The sequence below is a fragment of the Phalacrocorax carbo genome, chromosome 6 (genome assembly GCF_963921805.1).
Source record: "Phalacrocorax carbo chromosome 6, bPhaCar2.1, whole genome shotgun sequence".
NCBI lineage: Eukaryota > Metazoa > Chordata > Aves > Suliformes > Phalacrocoracidae > Phalacrocorax > Phalacrocorax carbo.
The window spans coordinates 47,440,128-47,456,626 of NC_087518.1; the positions used below are offsets into that span (position 1 = coordinate 47,440,128).

Genomic DNA, 16,499 nt, shown 5'->3' on the forward strand with positions numbered 1-16,499 from the left:
GGTTTTCATGCGAACAGTTCAAACTTCACATCTCTTTACACTGTTGGGATATAGCATGCTTTGTTACCAATTTGCATGACGGTTTCTTATTGAAGTAGTGCTCAGGAACTGTGGACTTATGGACACAGCAACGTGTGTGAAACCATAGCTCATATTTCAGTTATGAAAGGAAAAGATTCAGCTGATGAAAAAATCAGAGAAAAGAGAAGACTGAGAAATGGATGAGCATAGAAAAGAATTGATCTACTCTGACAAAAAACATTGCTGAGTAAGCTGTAAAGAGACATAATCAAAGATAAAATTATTTTTCAGTACCTTTTCTGTAAAATATAAAACAGAAAACCATCTGGATTCCCAGAAGAGAAAGGTTCCATGATACAGTTAAATTCTTCACCCCCCTTCACATGGGTACATGTGCAAGGATGGAAAAATAGTGAGTAAATGGTATTTTCTGATAATATAATACATTAAAGTTGCAGTGGAATTTAGGATCAGCATGCACAGGACATTGATCTTAAAGCTGTTTCTGAGATACAAGGATGAGGAGGACATGTTACTTTACTTTCTTTTGACATCAGCCCAGAACTACACAGGTAAAGTGGCAACCCTAAGTATAGGATGGATGGCAAAGTCTAGCTTTCAGAAGACTCTTCCATGTACTCGCAATCACAGAATCATTCAAGTGGGAGGGACCTTAGGAGGCTTTCTAGTCCAAACTCCTGCTCAGATCAGGGTCAACACTGAAATCACATCAGTTTGTTTAGGGCTTGGTGCAGTGAAGTTTTGAAAACCTGCAAGGATGGAGATTCCCCAGCCTCTCTGGGCAGCCTGCTCCAGTGCTTAAATATCCTTGTATTTAATTATTTTTCCCTTATATCCAGTTGCACCTCAGCAATGAGCCTAGCTTCATCTTTTTGGTAGCCTCTTCTTAAGTACGGGCAGGTTGTTTTTAGGTATTTTGGAAGCTGTCTCTTCTCCAGACTAAACAAGCCCTTATCTCTCAGGCTTTCCTCAAAGAGCAAGTGCTCCAGCCTTCTGAACACCTTGGTGCATTCTCAAGTTTATCAGCATCTTTTCTGTACAGGGGGCCCCAAAACTGCACATAATATTCCAGATAGATATTAAAATAGCTTAAAGAATACAGAGTAAAAGGGAATAATTATATCCCTCAATCTCCTGTGTATGCCTGTTGATATAGCACAACATGCTGTTAGCCTTCATTGCTGCCAGAGCACACTGCTGGCTCATGCTCAGTGTGCACCATCACCAGGAGCCCCATGTCCCTTCGGCAGAGCTGCTCCTCAGCCAGTCGGTCCGTCCTGTACCATTGTAGGGGGTGGGGTTAGTTAGTCCCAGATACAAGACTTTTCACATGTCCGTGTTGAGTTTCCTGTCAGTCCATTCCCCCCAGCCGGCGTACGTCCCCCTAAACAATTCTGATTGTGAGAGTGCTGATGGCACCCCCTAGTTTGATGCCTTCTGCAAGCCTGGCAAAGGTGTGCTCTGTGTTCTCCTCCAGGCCACTGATATTCAGTGGTGTAGATCTAAGGGTAAGCTCCCAAGGAGCGCCACTTGTAAGCAGCTGTCAGGTGGAGTATGACTTAGCCCACTGTGCCTGTCAAGCTAGATTTTCACCCATGTAGCAGTCTGCCCATCCACACTTTGATGTTCCAGCTTGGATACAAGTGTGCCATGGGCGAGTATGCTGAAAGCCCTGCTGAATCAAGGTGGATGACATCTACTCCCCTCCCTTTGTCTGCACATCTTGCTGTTTCATCACAGAAGTAAATTAATTAGGCTTGGTCAGGCATGGCAAACCTTGGTAAATCCATGCTGGCTACTCTTTCCAATCACCTTCCTTTCTTCTTCAGAAATGGCTTCTGTGGACTTGCGCCATTATTGTCCCAGAGAACAAGCAGATGCTGACTAGCCTGTAGTTCTCTGGATCATCCTTCTTGCCTTTCTTTAGCATTATGGGCTTTTGGGTAGATTTAAGTGTGAAATCAGTCTTTCACTTCTCAATTAAGAGATTTGACATACTCCATAGTTATACGCTCCCTATAAACTGGGACTAAAAAGTCTATAAACAGTTATTGATCTCCACATGCTACTGGGGAAATTTTCCAAGATCAGTGACAGCTTGGAAATCACTGGCATTTTAAAATTATAGATCACTGCTTCACTTTTTTGGCATTTACAATATTGCATTATGGCGATGAATGTGCTAGATGTGTATGAAAAAACAAAATGCTTTTAGCATTTTAGTATTTTTTTTGTTTGAATTGTATTAAAGAGGGAAAATTCTTGATACTATTCAAAATAATGGTTTTGTTTATTAAAGATATGTACCCATTAAGAAGAAGTCAGGATGAGAAAAATGCTTGTTTGTGTGAAAATAATATCTGCTTTCTCAACAACAGCATCTCCTGAGGTTTCTTTGATTCATACCTGATTACTTTAATGAATAAACCAAGTTTTAACTCGTGCTAACACTGCAGAATGCAGACCGTTTTAGAAGAGTAAAAAGTATTTTGCCCTCCTGAGTCATTCTGAAGACAACCCTCAGTTATTTTTTTTTATTCTAATTATTTGCAGTGGAGAGGATAGGTTTCAAGCCACTGTCCTGTGCAGAGATTGTCAAAGCCTCTGGTCAGCCACTGAACTTTCATTATAATGTGGGAGGAGCCCGGGCGCAGGTACATGAAAGGAAAATATGTGTTTATAATGGGTTAGTTAACACATGCTAAAATCACCTCTTTGCTGAAGAAGACAAAATGTTTGGAAATCTCAAGCTTGTTTTATGCTGTTAACACAATGGTTCCTCCAGCAGATGAAGGGTCTGCTCTGGTGCATTTCATGCCTTTGCTAGAAAAATGATGTTTTGTATGTTTTGGCTGAGGATAGAAAAGAAGGGGAAATGAGGAGAGGTGATCTTTAGAGAAAAAAATAATGCAAATATGAATTGAAGATGAGCTCCATGTACTTCAGGTGTAAAACTAGTTAGCAGTCACAGATCCATAATTTACTGTATCAGATTTCTGCATGGCAAAAAGTCAAAAAGGATTTAAAAATTGACTAGGAAGATTAGCTGGCTAATAATGTGTTAATGCAAAAAGTATGTCATGGAAAATATTGTTAAACCTGAATCTGGAAAGAAGAAACAAACATAGCAAGCAATAGGCTGATGCGAGCTAAGAACTTTGAATACAGACTTAAATTGATCAAGATACAACAGATATCTTATTTCTATGACAGCTTCATTTCATCCATAGTCTCTCATGACATGAGTTAAGTAAAGGTATGTATTTTGCCTTCTCAGCTTCTTCTAGGGAATGATCTGTGAGTACTTATCTAGGATTAGGAGTACAGAGACTATTTCAAATGTCTCTTAAAATATGTGGTATTGCAAACAACGGATATAAAATGAGATTCACACACATAGCTTTGCTGGTGGCCAAGAACTGCGTTGCAATATGCCGGAAATCCAAACATCCTCCTACTCCCAGAGCCTTGCTGACAGATCTACAACAACTTCTTTCTCTTGAAAAAGCTACATACAGAATCAGAATAAGAAGCAGAGAAGCCTGCTTATTCTGAGAAACTAATATAATCTATAAAATGGAAGGTTAAAGATTCCTCATCAATATGAAAATCACATTTCTTTTTTAAAATATTACAGTTTCAGGTAACACCTAGATTATCTAAAATCCCCCCCCCCCCAACAGAGGCAGAAAATCTTGTCATCCTTGAAAAAGCAACACCAGTATACCCTTAGGATTAGTGTCATTGTTTTCTTGTATAGCCTTTTAGACCTACAAATGATTGGGCTTCTGCATAAGTATAGGGGTGTGCATTAATGGAACTTGATACAGAAATAGAACGTTAGTTCAGCAGATCCTCCTTTGCTGAAAAAAACAATTAAAAAAGCAAACACAAGGGAATAGAAAAACAAGTAACTTTTACAGGGATGTATTTTTTAAACAGAGCATACTTTGCAAGAAGTGCTGTATTAGATGCTACATATTTTAATTAGCTGTTTAGAAAATCAGGTTGACAGTGTCCTTTAATTAGTAGACATTGACTTATTCCACGTGTATTATGGCATAGTGAATCTTATTAAGATAAATGTTTCTCTCTGAAGATAGGAAAAAAAAAATCCACTATCATTTGTTTGCTTACCAGATTGCTCACCATCAATACAGCTGCTATTTAAAATGATGAATTTTAGTCACATATTTAATTAGCTAATAGCTGATCTCACTGTAGGGTCTTGATCCTCCTTAAATGTGTTCTTTCATCCTGAAAAAGTCTTTGGTTGTATCTTGGTTTTGAAGTTTTCGTTTGAAATTGTCCTTGCTACTTTTCAATCTAAAATGCAGTAAATTAAATTCTTAAAAGTAAAAATTATTGTGAAAACATTGACCGTTTTGAGTATAGTTTTATACCTACTGTTCATTATAATACAATGCTAGAGGCTATGAATTTAAAAAACATTGGTAGATTTTAAAGTTAGTTTTTCTACTTGGGTTGCTGCAGATATTTGGTTTGTGAGAAAATTACGTGTACTTTAAAAGGCTATTAACTAGCTTAAGAATTCAGTGCATTTGTGTGCCACTGCTCAGTATGAAGCCTGCTCACAGAATTCAAGTTGGTTAATGGCCATAGTTGGAAAGTACAGCAAATGCACTTCAGCCTATCCTGTGTCAGGATAACTATTTAAGAAAAAAGAGATGTCCTAATAGTGTTCATGTGATAGACAGTAAAGGTCTCATGGACATCACTGGTTTGGAAGAGGACTTCTTGGGAGATTCTTTAGTGTTAGTTGTTCATATTATATAAGAAACAGTGTTCTCAGTCCCCATGAATTATACTGTGCATACCGCGACCTTCCAGAGAAAGTATCGCGCTCTCTTCACAGAAGAAGTAGTACATGCCTGGCCTCCAAACCTCTTATTTCCCCTACAATTTGCAGAGGTATGTCATTCCACTGGTACAAAGGACATAAGCAAGAAAAAAGTTAATAAAGCAGAATATTCTTTCGTATGGAGACTGCACGTGAATGGATTGTAGTGGTAGGGGCAGTGCTGCCAAGTAGAGGCAACACCAGAGATGCTGCCGAAGCTTGAGGCTTGAGGAATAACCTGGAGGCAGTTTTGTTGGGGTTAGGTAAACCCAGGCTGCCATCCATGGCAAAACGCCCGAAGAAGCTCCACAAGATGCATTTGTCACTGAATTTGTAGCTCTATGGATGTGTGTGTACCTGCCATTTAATTTCCATTAGTCCAATGAATTATATACATGTATTTAAATATCCCCATTAGTTGTAAAAGAACTTTCTTTAAAAGGACACTTTGAAATAATACATGGTCAATGATAAGAGTTCCTTGGAAACTGCTATAGGCCAGATGGCTCAAAATCAGAGAATTTGCTCTGTGAGAGCAAAGGGCATGAGGGTGCCAGGAGCTTCACAATGATGGGCTAATGTACCACCGAATAGGGTGGAATATCCAGCAGGCTGGTTTTGCTGCTTTCAGTTTCCTAAAAAAAGCTGAACAGTAATCAAACTTCAATCTGTAAACTGGCAATGTTACTTAAAGAAAAAGTATCCTCTGACCTCTGGAGCATGTTATTACTAAAAGAAGGGCATAACTGACTTTTTGGATACACAATTATTTGTTCTTGCTCTTGTCCCATAACAGCATGCATTATAAACCTTATGTCCTAGTCATGCAGGCAAAACTCTCTGTTACCTTAGCCCTGCTGTTTAATTAGCTTTTACAATTGGACATTGTTTATATCCCAATAAATGCTGCCTGAGTAAAGACTTCCCCTTAACCAATTATACCAGATGTTTTTCTGTGAAGGTCCTAATTAAATAGCATCTATTCTTGTGTTTGTTTTAAATCCTGCCTATGCGTAAATCTCTGTAAGAGTGCAGTGCTGGAGTGGGACACTTTACCAACATATCTGTCGCTTTCTGGTTCACTGGCTGGTGACAGCTGCTCACTTTAAAAGGTCTTGCTTACTCTATGGGAGGAAGGTCTTGATGGGTGCTTGGACTTGGAAAACCAGATCAGTTCCTTGCTCTACAGTGGGCTTCTCGAGTGATGCTAAGGCATGTATTACTCCATTGGGATGTCCAGTCCTGCAGTTTCCAGTACAGAATTTTAAAGCAAAGGTGGAATTTACTTGAAAGCCCTCCTCTATAGACATTGTCAAGTTGCAGACACTGTCTGGTTTCTGAGCAAGTCTGCCACCCATTCTAATTTTGGCAAAGTTTCAAGAATGGTCAAGGTTAGCTGTCCTAACAGTGCTGTTCCTTCTCCTTAATTGGACCCTTAGTACACTTGAACTTCAGTTCTCCTGTAAAATGGAACATTTTCTTTCTGGCAGGTAAGATTTTAGCAGCCTTTATGTTCCAGGGGCTATTTCTGAGAGCTGTTTCCTAAGTTGCCACCACTTTTGCATGTGCTCAAAATATGAAATCAGCTTCCTTTCTCTGGTATAGCAGCCGCCATCCTGAGTGAGTCAATGAGTTCCCAAATGTAATATTTCAATGCCATGTAAAAAAGTAGAAGGAGTGAGAGATGTATTAATGGGAACACTGTCTCACTGCCAATCCTTATGGGTCAGAGGATTAGGAAATACAGTAGCCCATCTGTGCTTCACCAAGTATCTTCATTTAGAAGATAAACATGGTATGTAACTACATTTTTTTACTGTGTTCTTCCTTCATCCAAACTTCAAGTCATTCTAATTTCATATTAATGTCTTAATTTTGAAATTGTCCTTGATTTCAAGATGGATTAGGTAGTAATTACATGAAATGATTTCTGCAGTTTCTGATCAAATACATATATACCTGTTCATTTCCTTAAGATTTTAATTTAAAGGAATTTTTTTTTTCTATAGGACCATTCACTCTTGCAGGGAAGGGTTGAGAGTTTGCATGCTGTGAAGGTCCTTGAAGCACTAGAATGTAGAATAAGGTGTTATGGATGCAAATTTTAAAAAGCTCATGTAATTTTTTCTACAGACTCTACTCAAGGCTGGGGACAGATAATGGGCTGTGATTTTATGTCTTACTGAATATCCACTTCTCAGCATTGCTAGTTATAACAAGGGAAACAACTCGGTAATCACAGTGTTCAGGAATACTTAGAATTTGATATTACTTGAAGAAAATAGAGAGAAATTAAAGAGAAGATGCTTGTGTTTTATGTCTTCAAACATAAAATAGTGATTTTAAAATGTTATTACAAATGTTGTCTTGGTGTAACGATTCTCTGATGATGGTAAAGCCAGATCTCTGCCTATGTCAAGATGGTCAGGCTGGAGCGTGTAAGGGCGGCACTAATCCCTGATCATCTTGCTAACCACCATCAGTTACAATGTTGTCCTTGGAGGCATAATGACCTTTTTTACTTGAGCTCGCATTATTGTGCCATAGCAGATAGTGTTTAGGGCTAGATTCACCAAACACTGCTATTTCCTCTACTCTTGGGGGAAGGTTGGCCTTGGTAGGCCCCATATTTTGCTTTCCTCTATACGCTGGATTCCACAGAGCATGGGTCTGACTTGCTATTATCCCTTTTCTAAGCTGTTTGGAGTGCTGCTATGGGCTTGAGTTTTCCTTATTGTACTATTATTAAAGGCCAATATTGATTATATGTTGCACAAGGACTTCTTTTGGTGGTACTGCACGGCTAATGGTATAACTGGCAAGCCAACAGTATTCCTGCCCAAGTACAGTGCAAAAACAAAAGGCATAAGGTGAACTAGGACCTTGATGGCTGACAGTCTCAAGCCATCTAGTGCATTGAACTCAAGCCCACACGTGAACGTAACTACCAAAGGCAATCTACCATAGCCTTTGAATTCATTCCTTGGATGATTTTAAATGGGGAAAAAAAAAAGATCATTGTTAGTCCACGTAGCTTACATTGGCATAGACCTATTTCATGCCCATCTGAGCACTCGTAGGCCGTATATATCATAGGAGAAAAAGATGGTTCCTTGCCACTTAGCATGTGAAAAAAATCCAAGGGAAGACAAGTGCATATTAGGGTGCGCCAACTGTTTACCATGATCTGCTAACAAATGTGAAAACTAAAAATGGCCTTTCTGCACTGGGATTTTATCGTGCATTAGTTGCCATGTGTTAGCTTAACATAAGCTTATTGCAGTCTAACGGAAATTCCTGCAATTTCAGTTTACCTCCTCTCTCCCAGCTGCTACATGTAGTGATTGTCTCTCAGTGATTTGCTGCTCCTTTTTCTGTGCCACTGGAACCTTGAGAAATTGTAACTAAAACCAAATAATTAATTTATTTAAAGAGTATGGAACTTAACATGGTTCCTAAATTCATTATGAACTGTCCTTTCCTATAAAGAATTAAATTTCAGTTGGGGGCCCAATAATCAGTTTCAAGACAGCAAACAATTGTTCAGTTCATCCCAAATTAAGTTCTGATTCTACCTTTCTCATCTTTCCAGATGTTCACTAGCTACATTAAAAGAATTTTAACACAGTATATGCTAAAAAAAATTAAAAGATAGAGAATTGTAGAGTTTATAGAATATTAAAATGCAATGCATAAGATGTGTCTGTATGTATGAGGATGTAGGACAGAGTCTGGAAAATGTCCATAATACAGAAATATTCATGAAAAACTAATACCTAGATTTTCAATAATTTTCAATAAATAATTTTCAATAAATATATTAAAACATCACAAAAGCATATATTTTAATTTCTAAGCATAGGTGTGGTAATCACTGCCACCAGGACTGCATGAGGATCGCGTAGACCCCTTGGAAACATCCACAAATTAACATCTTACTTAGCAGCTACACGATTAGAAACTGCTTGGAAGTGCTTTCACTACTGAGAGTTTCCAGGGACTGGCAGGGTTCCAGCACACAAGAGTTCTTTGGGCCCCCTCCACCTGCCCCTGAATGTTACACAGAACAGTTATTCTCACTTAGCACTATGCTTCAGGCTTGAAATTCCTAAACTGTCTTGATCCACGTGTTCAAATCCCAGAACTGACTTAGCCCTTCATCTTTCCCAGATAAAGTGCACTTTTATTGTGTACATGTGTATACCTTTCTGAAGGGGACTTGAAAATGAAGGTTCTTTATTTCCCAAAAATAATTTAAAAACATCTGTTTAGTAACAGTAAGCATTTGCTCCTGTCCTTGGGTAACATTCCTTTTTCCGTTCTGCACCCAGGTGGCTGGCACTGACCCTTCTTTCCTTTCCTAGCCAAATGCAGGGCCTAAGTGCGTGCTGGCAACCCAGCCCTCATCAGAGCTCTGCCCTGCTTAGAGGAATAGTGAGAGAGGTAGGAAGTGTGCCTGAGGAAGGGCTACGCGTTGGCGGTCCCCTGCTTTTACAAGCATAGAAGTGCTTGTGGAAGAATGGAAAAGCAAGGCAGCGTTCAAAATCCTGGAGTCACAAATCACTCACCTTCCGTACTCAGCAGGGTTGTAATTTGCAGATTGGGTTCCTTCAGGATGACAGTTTCTCTGTTTAATTACACCATATTGATGTGCATCTATGAGGACAATCGTTAGGAACAAACAGTCCAAAATATCCATAAAATGTAAAATTAAAAAAAAATATTTTCAGGAGTGAAATGAGATGATGCTTCATCCGCATGGGCACAAATTGATCCAAGTTCTGTGAGCACGGTGTCTTGGGTTTCATATCAGTTACCTCAGCATAACTTTTTGGTTATTTCTAAAGTCAGGCACAGAATGAGGGGAGACACAGTTTGACCTTTCCAGACTTGCTGCATTTTAATTTTTCCTATGCTTAAAAATAATACAAAAAAAACCCAAGAGGTAATATTATTTTTGTATAGAATGCCTGAAGTTGTACTAGGCATGTTCGGAACACATTAAAGATACTGTCCTGACACAAGAGATTTACAATCTGTTTTCAAATATTAAGTAACTAATGAGAGCAATAAATGCTGGAAGAAAAGAGTGGATAAAGGTTACAATAATAAGATTATAGCATTCTTCCACTATGCATGTGTATTTTAAAATTCACTTCAATTTTGCTACCTCAGTCTAGGCTTTGGGTTTTCATTTTGTCTTTTTTTTCCTTAGTCAGGTTTAATTTTCTGTCTGAACCCACCAGACCATAACATCCTGACTAAAAACTCTGACCAGACTTTTTTTTTCTTTTTTTTTTTCTTTAATTTGGATCGTACCTACCCTACTTGCACAGCCAACATTGATGGCTTGTTTGTAGCAGAAACATTATCATGGCCTTTCCTCTGACAGTCAAAGCTGAAGTACCGATAGAACATACACTTGAATGCATGCGCTACTTTTTTCTACACAGGGAAAGTGATACAAAAAAGTAATTATATGATTTCTACACAATTACACCTGGATTTTTAAATCTCCACTTTGAAGAATGTACTGTACACCATGCCATATCTGTGGGTTGTGAAACGCATGCAAAACTTGTGTTAATACTCTGTCTTCTCCTTCTCATCCAGCCTTAACAGAGACTTAAAAATGATTTGTGAAAAATCAATAATGCACCTTACTGGCTTTTTTGTAATGTATAAAAAAGGGTAGTTTTTGCCAATTTTTTAAACACTCTGAAAATATCAGGATTGTAAAATTGGATTTTTATTGATTTTCTTGGAAGATCTTTGGGGTTTCGACAGATATGTATTGACAGCAGCCACCTCTAGGTGAATCGAAAGTATTGAATATGTAATGCAAATCATTCTATCTTCAACATATTTGACTTATGTTAAAAAAAAAAAAAGATCAGAAATCTTTTTTCCTCTCAGTCTTTGCTCTTGTGGTATTATGCTTTCTCATGTTCTTTAGTCACACACAGTCTTGCAGGCTGCAGACAAAAGATAAACAAACAAAAAATGGAATATCTAATGTTTCAAATACAAGCACAGCTAAAAAAGTAAAACACTCCTCAAGCCCTTATAGATTATAAATAAACAGAAAAATGGCACAAATCTGTATCTAGAAAAATAATTTCTTTCTCAATATTTGTAATGAAGGGAGTTGTCAGTCACATTATTTTTTATGTAAATTTACGTAAGCTGATGAATCGTAACTGAATTATGGCCTAATCTTCCTGGGTTTGGCCAGCATTTCCATTTTTATTTCCATCGCTTTCATTTATTTTTATCTGTTTATATAACGGATTTCAGGAGTCCACTCCAGAACCCGTAATTAACTCAGCAGGAAGAGGGGGCCTGCTTCAAGTCACTTTCGGTCCAACACAAGAAGTGGATGCAAGAGACAGATCAGAGTAAGATGACACTAGTCACCATGATAGACAGTAATCTTGGCACACAGCTGACTATTCATTATCATTCCTTCAGTAGACATCACAGCATAGGAGATTTTTAGGGAGGGATTTGAGGGAGGAAAATTAGGTGAGTGGGAGTGAGAAGCAGCAGTGAGGGAAAGCATGAAGGTGCTGGTTTGAAAATGTAACAAGTAGAGAGTTATTACTGAATGAAATGTGTGGGGGGAAGACATTGATTTCTCCATAGGATATTAAAAGATGATAGGGTGGGAATAAGCTGTAAAGAGCCACGAAAGCAAAGTAGCTTCTGTTTGCCAAGATGCTGAAGGAGGAGGGGATACACTGAAATAAGGAATATGGCTGAAACAATGATTATAAGGATAACCAGGGCAGCAGTGTTTTGCATTGGTGTTCTCTTATTCTTTGCTGGTTTGTGATGTCCAAGATTAGATTATTAGCTTTGGAAGGTCGGGGACCAAAGACGGCTGTGTACTAACAGGCACCCTAACATATTTTTCGGTGCTCCAAAAATGCATAAATAAAAATGAGCAACTGCTTCTCCTGAATACTATTTCCCTTGTTCTTCAGCCCTTATTCTTCAAGTTACACCATTCAGTTATCTTTCTGTTTTCAAAGGAACTTTCTCCATGAACTTTCCCATTCTTTCTTGTCAAATTATCTCCCTGTTTTTGGAAAGACTGCATATCGTCTATTTTTAACACTGTTTCAGCTTGGTGAGGTGACTATAACATAGCATTAAACTCAGACTAAAAAAATGAGTGTGGCATTTCTAGGTTTTTCAAGTGTGTTAACTCAGAAGAGCTAATTTGACGGGGAAAAGTGCTTTTCCCCAGATGCCTTGGATTTCAGTAGACCTTCTTGCAGGTATTTGAGTTAATAGAATGGCAGTTAGATTCAAAAGGCCTGTTGGATTAGTATTTGTGGTCACCATAGAAGTGAGTCTCTCAGAGAAATGTGAATAAAGAGGTCATCTGAAGAACTGATATGGAAGGTTTCTCCACAGGCACTTAATTCTTAGAAATTTAGAGATGAAAAATGCTGTATGAGTATTAATAGCCAGGAATGAAATATGGATGAGGGGACACTAAAGCTGGAATAGCAAGTAGAACAAAGGGAATAAGGGGATGTGGGGACATGATAAGGAACCAGACTAGAGCTGCAGACTTGGACAGAACTGTCTAAGACCTTAAAAAAAAAAAAAAAAAGAAAAAAGAAAGTGTAGATGAAGGAATGAAGAGGTAAGTAATATGTGAAATTATGTGAAGGAGGGCTGGGATGGGACATTGCTATCAGGGAACCTAAAAGAAAGGGGTTGTAGCAGGATGAAGGATGACCAGAAGCAAAAACGTGTCCTAGCTACTGATACAGGTATGGTCACCTTTTCACTGAGAAAGCCAGACTTGATAACAGACTAGACAAAGAGGAAAAGAAACAATTAGGTTAGGTTTTTGTGACAGACAGACAGGGAGGAGGTACTGTAATGCACATATGTGGAGAGATTCCAGGAGAGAATGTTTTTGTCTATGTTAAACCTGAATTGGTGCTGATGATGTTTCTCAATGATGTGCAGGAAAATTTAATGTAAGCAGCAAGCCACGAGATCTGAATGGGCAGAAGAAAAAGATCAGAGTACATGTGGCATATTCTGAAAAGGGATGCCCCAAGATCATTTGCCCAGCAACAAACAAGGAAAAGCATGAGGCTTGGGTGATCTGCTAGCCTGGAGAAAGAATATAAGGGAGAGGATGTGGGGGCTGTGTGTGTGTACTTACTGTAGTTCACTGTCAGCAGCGAGACAAATCAGCCTTGGTAGTACGCTGGTGACCACCTATAGTTTATGAGGACTGCAGCGGGAAAAGTCTAGAAAATATTTTCCATAGTTTGGATCTAGATGGCTTTGCTGAGCAAAGAACAGTAGCCACACTCCCGTATTCTTCTGTGCAAAGGTGTGTCTTCTAACACCATCACAAAGCCCCCTTGGTACACCACTTTAGACAGGTATTTCATCAAGTCCCTGGCACAGGAATGTGGCTAAAGTAATATTAAATTAGCTTATATAATTCTCAAGTAATGTACTGATAGTGAAAAGAAGTAGATGAAGGAAAAAGGCCTAAGTGCCACTGAAAAAGAAAGGAAACAGCAAAGGAAGAGAAACCACAAAAACACATCCTGCAAAAATAACCAGAGAACTATGAGCTGAAAGAACAATGAACAAGGCCACAAAAGGCAGGGAGAAAGGAAGCAACTGACCCTACAGAAAAATCTAAGCGTGTACAACCTGCAGGCATTATCCACGTGAGCCTTGTTAAGAGGAGTTGTACTGGAGCAGAAAAGGCACATACCGGATAGGAAGACAAAGAGGTGAAGTGATGTTTGAAGAACAGAACTTTAGATGGAGAAAGATACAATTTTACCTGCCTTGATTTTTAAGCTTGGAGTGTTTCACAGACTAGTCATTGGTCACTAGGAAGTGGTTACATTAATTTACTAGCTATAAGGAGGCAAACACCTAAGTGCGTACATAGCCATAAACAGTCCTGCCCGTTTCGACTGCTTAGCATTGCATGCATACTCTGTTTCATAGTTTTATCAGCCACCCAGTTTGGGGTGCATTCGCCCCCATGTCTGCCCATGTATGCAAACATACATGCTTGGACTTGTAACACTGATGCTTGTCCCATGGCTAGCCTCGCTTTTGAGAGCTTGGAGTTTGTCTGCGTTGAGGATGTACAATGAAGCTCCCGTCTCAGCCTTGCATTAGTGAGACACGCATGATCAGACCCAACCTGCTGGGTCTCTTGGGAAACACACACATAATTAGCCCCTTTGCACCAATGACTTCACTGCTGTATTTGCCACATGGTGAGTGTCACCCAGTGGGCCTGCAAACACGCGCACGCAGAAACCCTCCTGTCCCCAGGAAGCATCACTGTATTTGCCATATGGTCAGGCTCACCTGCTAGGTCTGGGAGGAGGAGACAGACGGGCAACACTCACACACATAATGAAGCTCCCCACTGGGCTGCCTTAAGAAATTAAAAAAAAGAAAAAAAAGTTGACATAACTGCCACACGATCAGATTCACCTGCTGAGTTTTGGGGCAGGGTGGGGTAGTCACTCACACACACTTTGCCATCTCTGCACAAAGGGTGCCTCCTCGTAACGCCTGTGCTCCACCTCAGCGCCTTAGGCTGGAAACCAGAGCGAGAGGGACGCACTCCCTTCCCCACTGGGGCGGCGGACACCCCTAACCCGAACGGGCCGCCAGGCCCCTCTGCCCCCGCTCCCCTTCGGGTGCCAAGGCCGTAGGCGCTCCCTGATCTGACTGGGGCGGGACACGCACTTCCACAAGGCGCCTCTCCTCCTCGGAGCCCTGTGACTACCGCGGGGCCAGACCCGACGCCGGCCGGCGGGGAGCGAGGACCTGGTGGCGGCTCAGGTACCCGGCTACCGCCCCCCTCCTCCCGGGCGCTGTTACTGTAATTGCCAAGGTAGAGACCGTCACCAGGGAGAAGATAACAAGCCCGTCCCTCCCTGGGCGAGCAGTGCCTGTAAACACCAGCAGCGAGCGGTACCGGGGGGCCGGCGGGGCTCCCCTCACGCAGCGCCGGCTCCCCTCACGCACGGCCGCCCCACCCGCGACCACCGGGGGCGGCCGCCGGCCTGGGCGACAACGGGAGCAGAGAGACCTGCGCCCCCCGCCCCGGGCCCGGGCAGGCTCCCCGGGGCGCCGGGCGGGCGTTCGCCGGGCGCCGTTCGCGAGCGCGGCGTTCGGGCCGCCCCCGCTGCCCGCCCCCGCTGCCCGCGCCGCCATGGCGGCCGGCCTGCCGGCGGGCGGGGACGGAGGGGGGGCGCGGGACTCCCCTGGCGGTGACGTGTGTTGCCATGGCGACGGCCAGGCAGCGTCTCGCTCCGTGTGGGGGGTGGGGGGGACGACAACAAATATGGCGGAGAGGAGCAGGACGGCAGAGACGGGTCAGTGCCAGCCGCAGTCGCCTGGGCGGGGGGAGAGGGGAAAAGCCCCCCTTCTCCAGGGGCTTCTGTCAGCGGAGGGGGCCTGCCTCGCAGCGGAGTGCGGGAGACGGAGCTCTTCTCCCGGGGGAAAGGGAGGGAAGCGCCTCCTGGCCGAGGGCATTGAGGTGGAGAAGGGGCCGGGGCAGAGGCCTCTGTCCAGGGAGCTGCGGAGGAAGGCAAGACACCTTCCCTTGGGGGATGAGGAGCATCTTCCCTGGGGAGAGGTGGTCGTGGGGAGTGCCCTTTCGGGCAGGGAGAGGGGGAAGAGTCCCCAGGTACTCCAGCCCTGCTGAGGGGGGAGTGCCCCGCTTTGGGGGGGAAGGTGAGGGGGTGAGAGCTCTCCCCCAGCAAACAATATGTGGGGGAGAGCCTCGGTTGTGCAGAGGAAGAAGCTGGTGGTGGGGCAGCCTGCACTGGGCACCATCCTCCCCGCACAGGGGGCAAAGGTGGCAGTGGTGAAGAGCAGACCAAAACGGTGGTGCACAGGAGTTCCCCTCACACAAGAAACCACGACCTGCTTTATTTAGAATGAAAAAATAATATGTGAAGTCAGGGGGTTGGAACTGAAACTGTACCACAAGGCTGATAGCTTGGGGGTTGACCTGCAGGTGCTGCTTGACCAGTCTCGGGAGGTATAAAGCACCCAGAGGCTGCAGAGGGGCAGCACCTTACCTCTCACATGCATTATTTTGTGAGGGTCTTTTTAAGGAAGGTGCCAAATGTTGTTCTCCCTATTCAGGTTGTATTAACAGTGGCTCTAACTGTGTAGGTGAAGAGTTGTTGTTCTTTGGTGAAGCTGAAGTTTTGTGTTTCCTCATGAATGATAAGGATCCTCTAGGTACAGGCATCTTTCCTATTGTGATGAAACACAGTTAAGGTCTTTTCCAGCCCATGTGAAAACACAGGTCCCTGAAATAAATTACGAAAATTAGATATATTAACATTTGGAGGATGAAACAAAGATAATGACAGTTTTCCTGAATGTTTAATATCCCACAGCATCATACATAAATTATCTGGGTTGCTGGACCAAAAGTTCATTTTCCTAGCCTGCTGTGTTAGCTGCTGTGCATATGCTTTTCAGCCTCAGAAGTGGTTCCAACTAAAGATGCATTATCCATAGAAATGATTTTGGATTTTTGGGCCACTTAAGGTGAAAAAAG

The 16,499-nt window shown here is 41.9% G+C and overlaps 1 protein-coding gene and 1 long non-coding RNA gene across 2 annotated transcripts in view; one reads left to right on the plus strand and one right to left on the minus strand.

Moving 5' to 3' along the window:
• Positions 1 to 9,787: 9,787 nt before the first annotated feature.
• LOC135314097 (uncharacterized) lies at positions 9,788 to 14,920 on the minus strand. Its single transcript, XR_010373574.1, has 3 exons — positions 14,445 to 14,920; positions 14,279 to 14,348; positions 9,788 to 10,878 (listed from the first exon to the last, which is right to left on the minus strand). It is a non-coding gene; the product is annotated as an uncharacterized LOC135314097 (long non-coding RNA).
• A 337-nt stretch (positions 14,921 to 15,257) lies between these two features.
• Positions 15,258 to 16,499, plus strand: part of AGBL4 (AGBL carboxypeptidase 4) — a 984,974-nt gene continuing 983,732 nt past the window's right edge. The window contains exon 1 of the mRNA XM_064455128.1: positions 15,258 to 15,297. Within this exon, the coding sequence (XP_064311198.1) occupies positions 15,267 to 15,297 (31 nt within the window). The 5' untranslated portion in view covers positions 15,258 to 15,266. The remainder of the gene's footprint in view (positions 15,298 to 16,499) is intronic.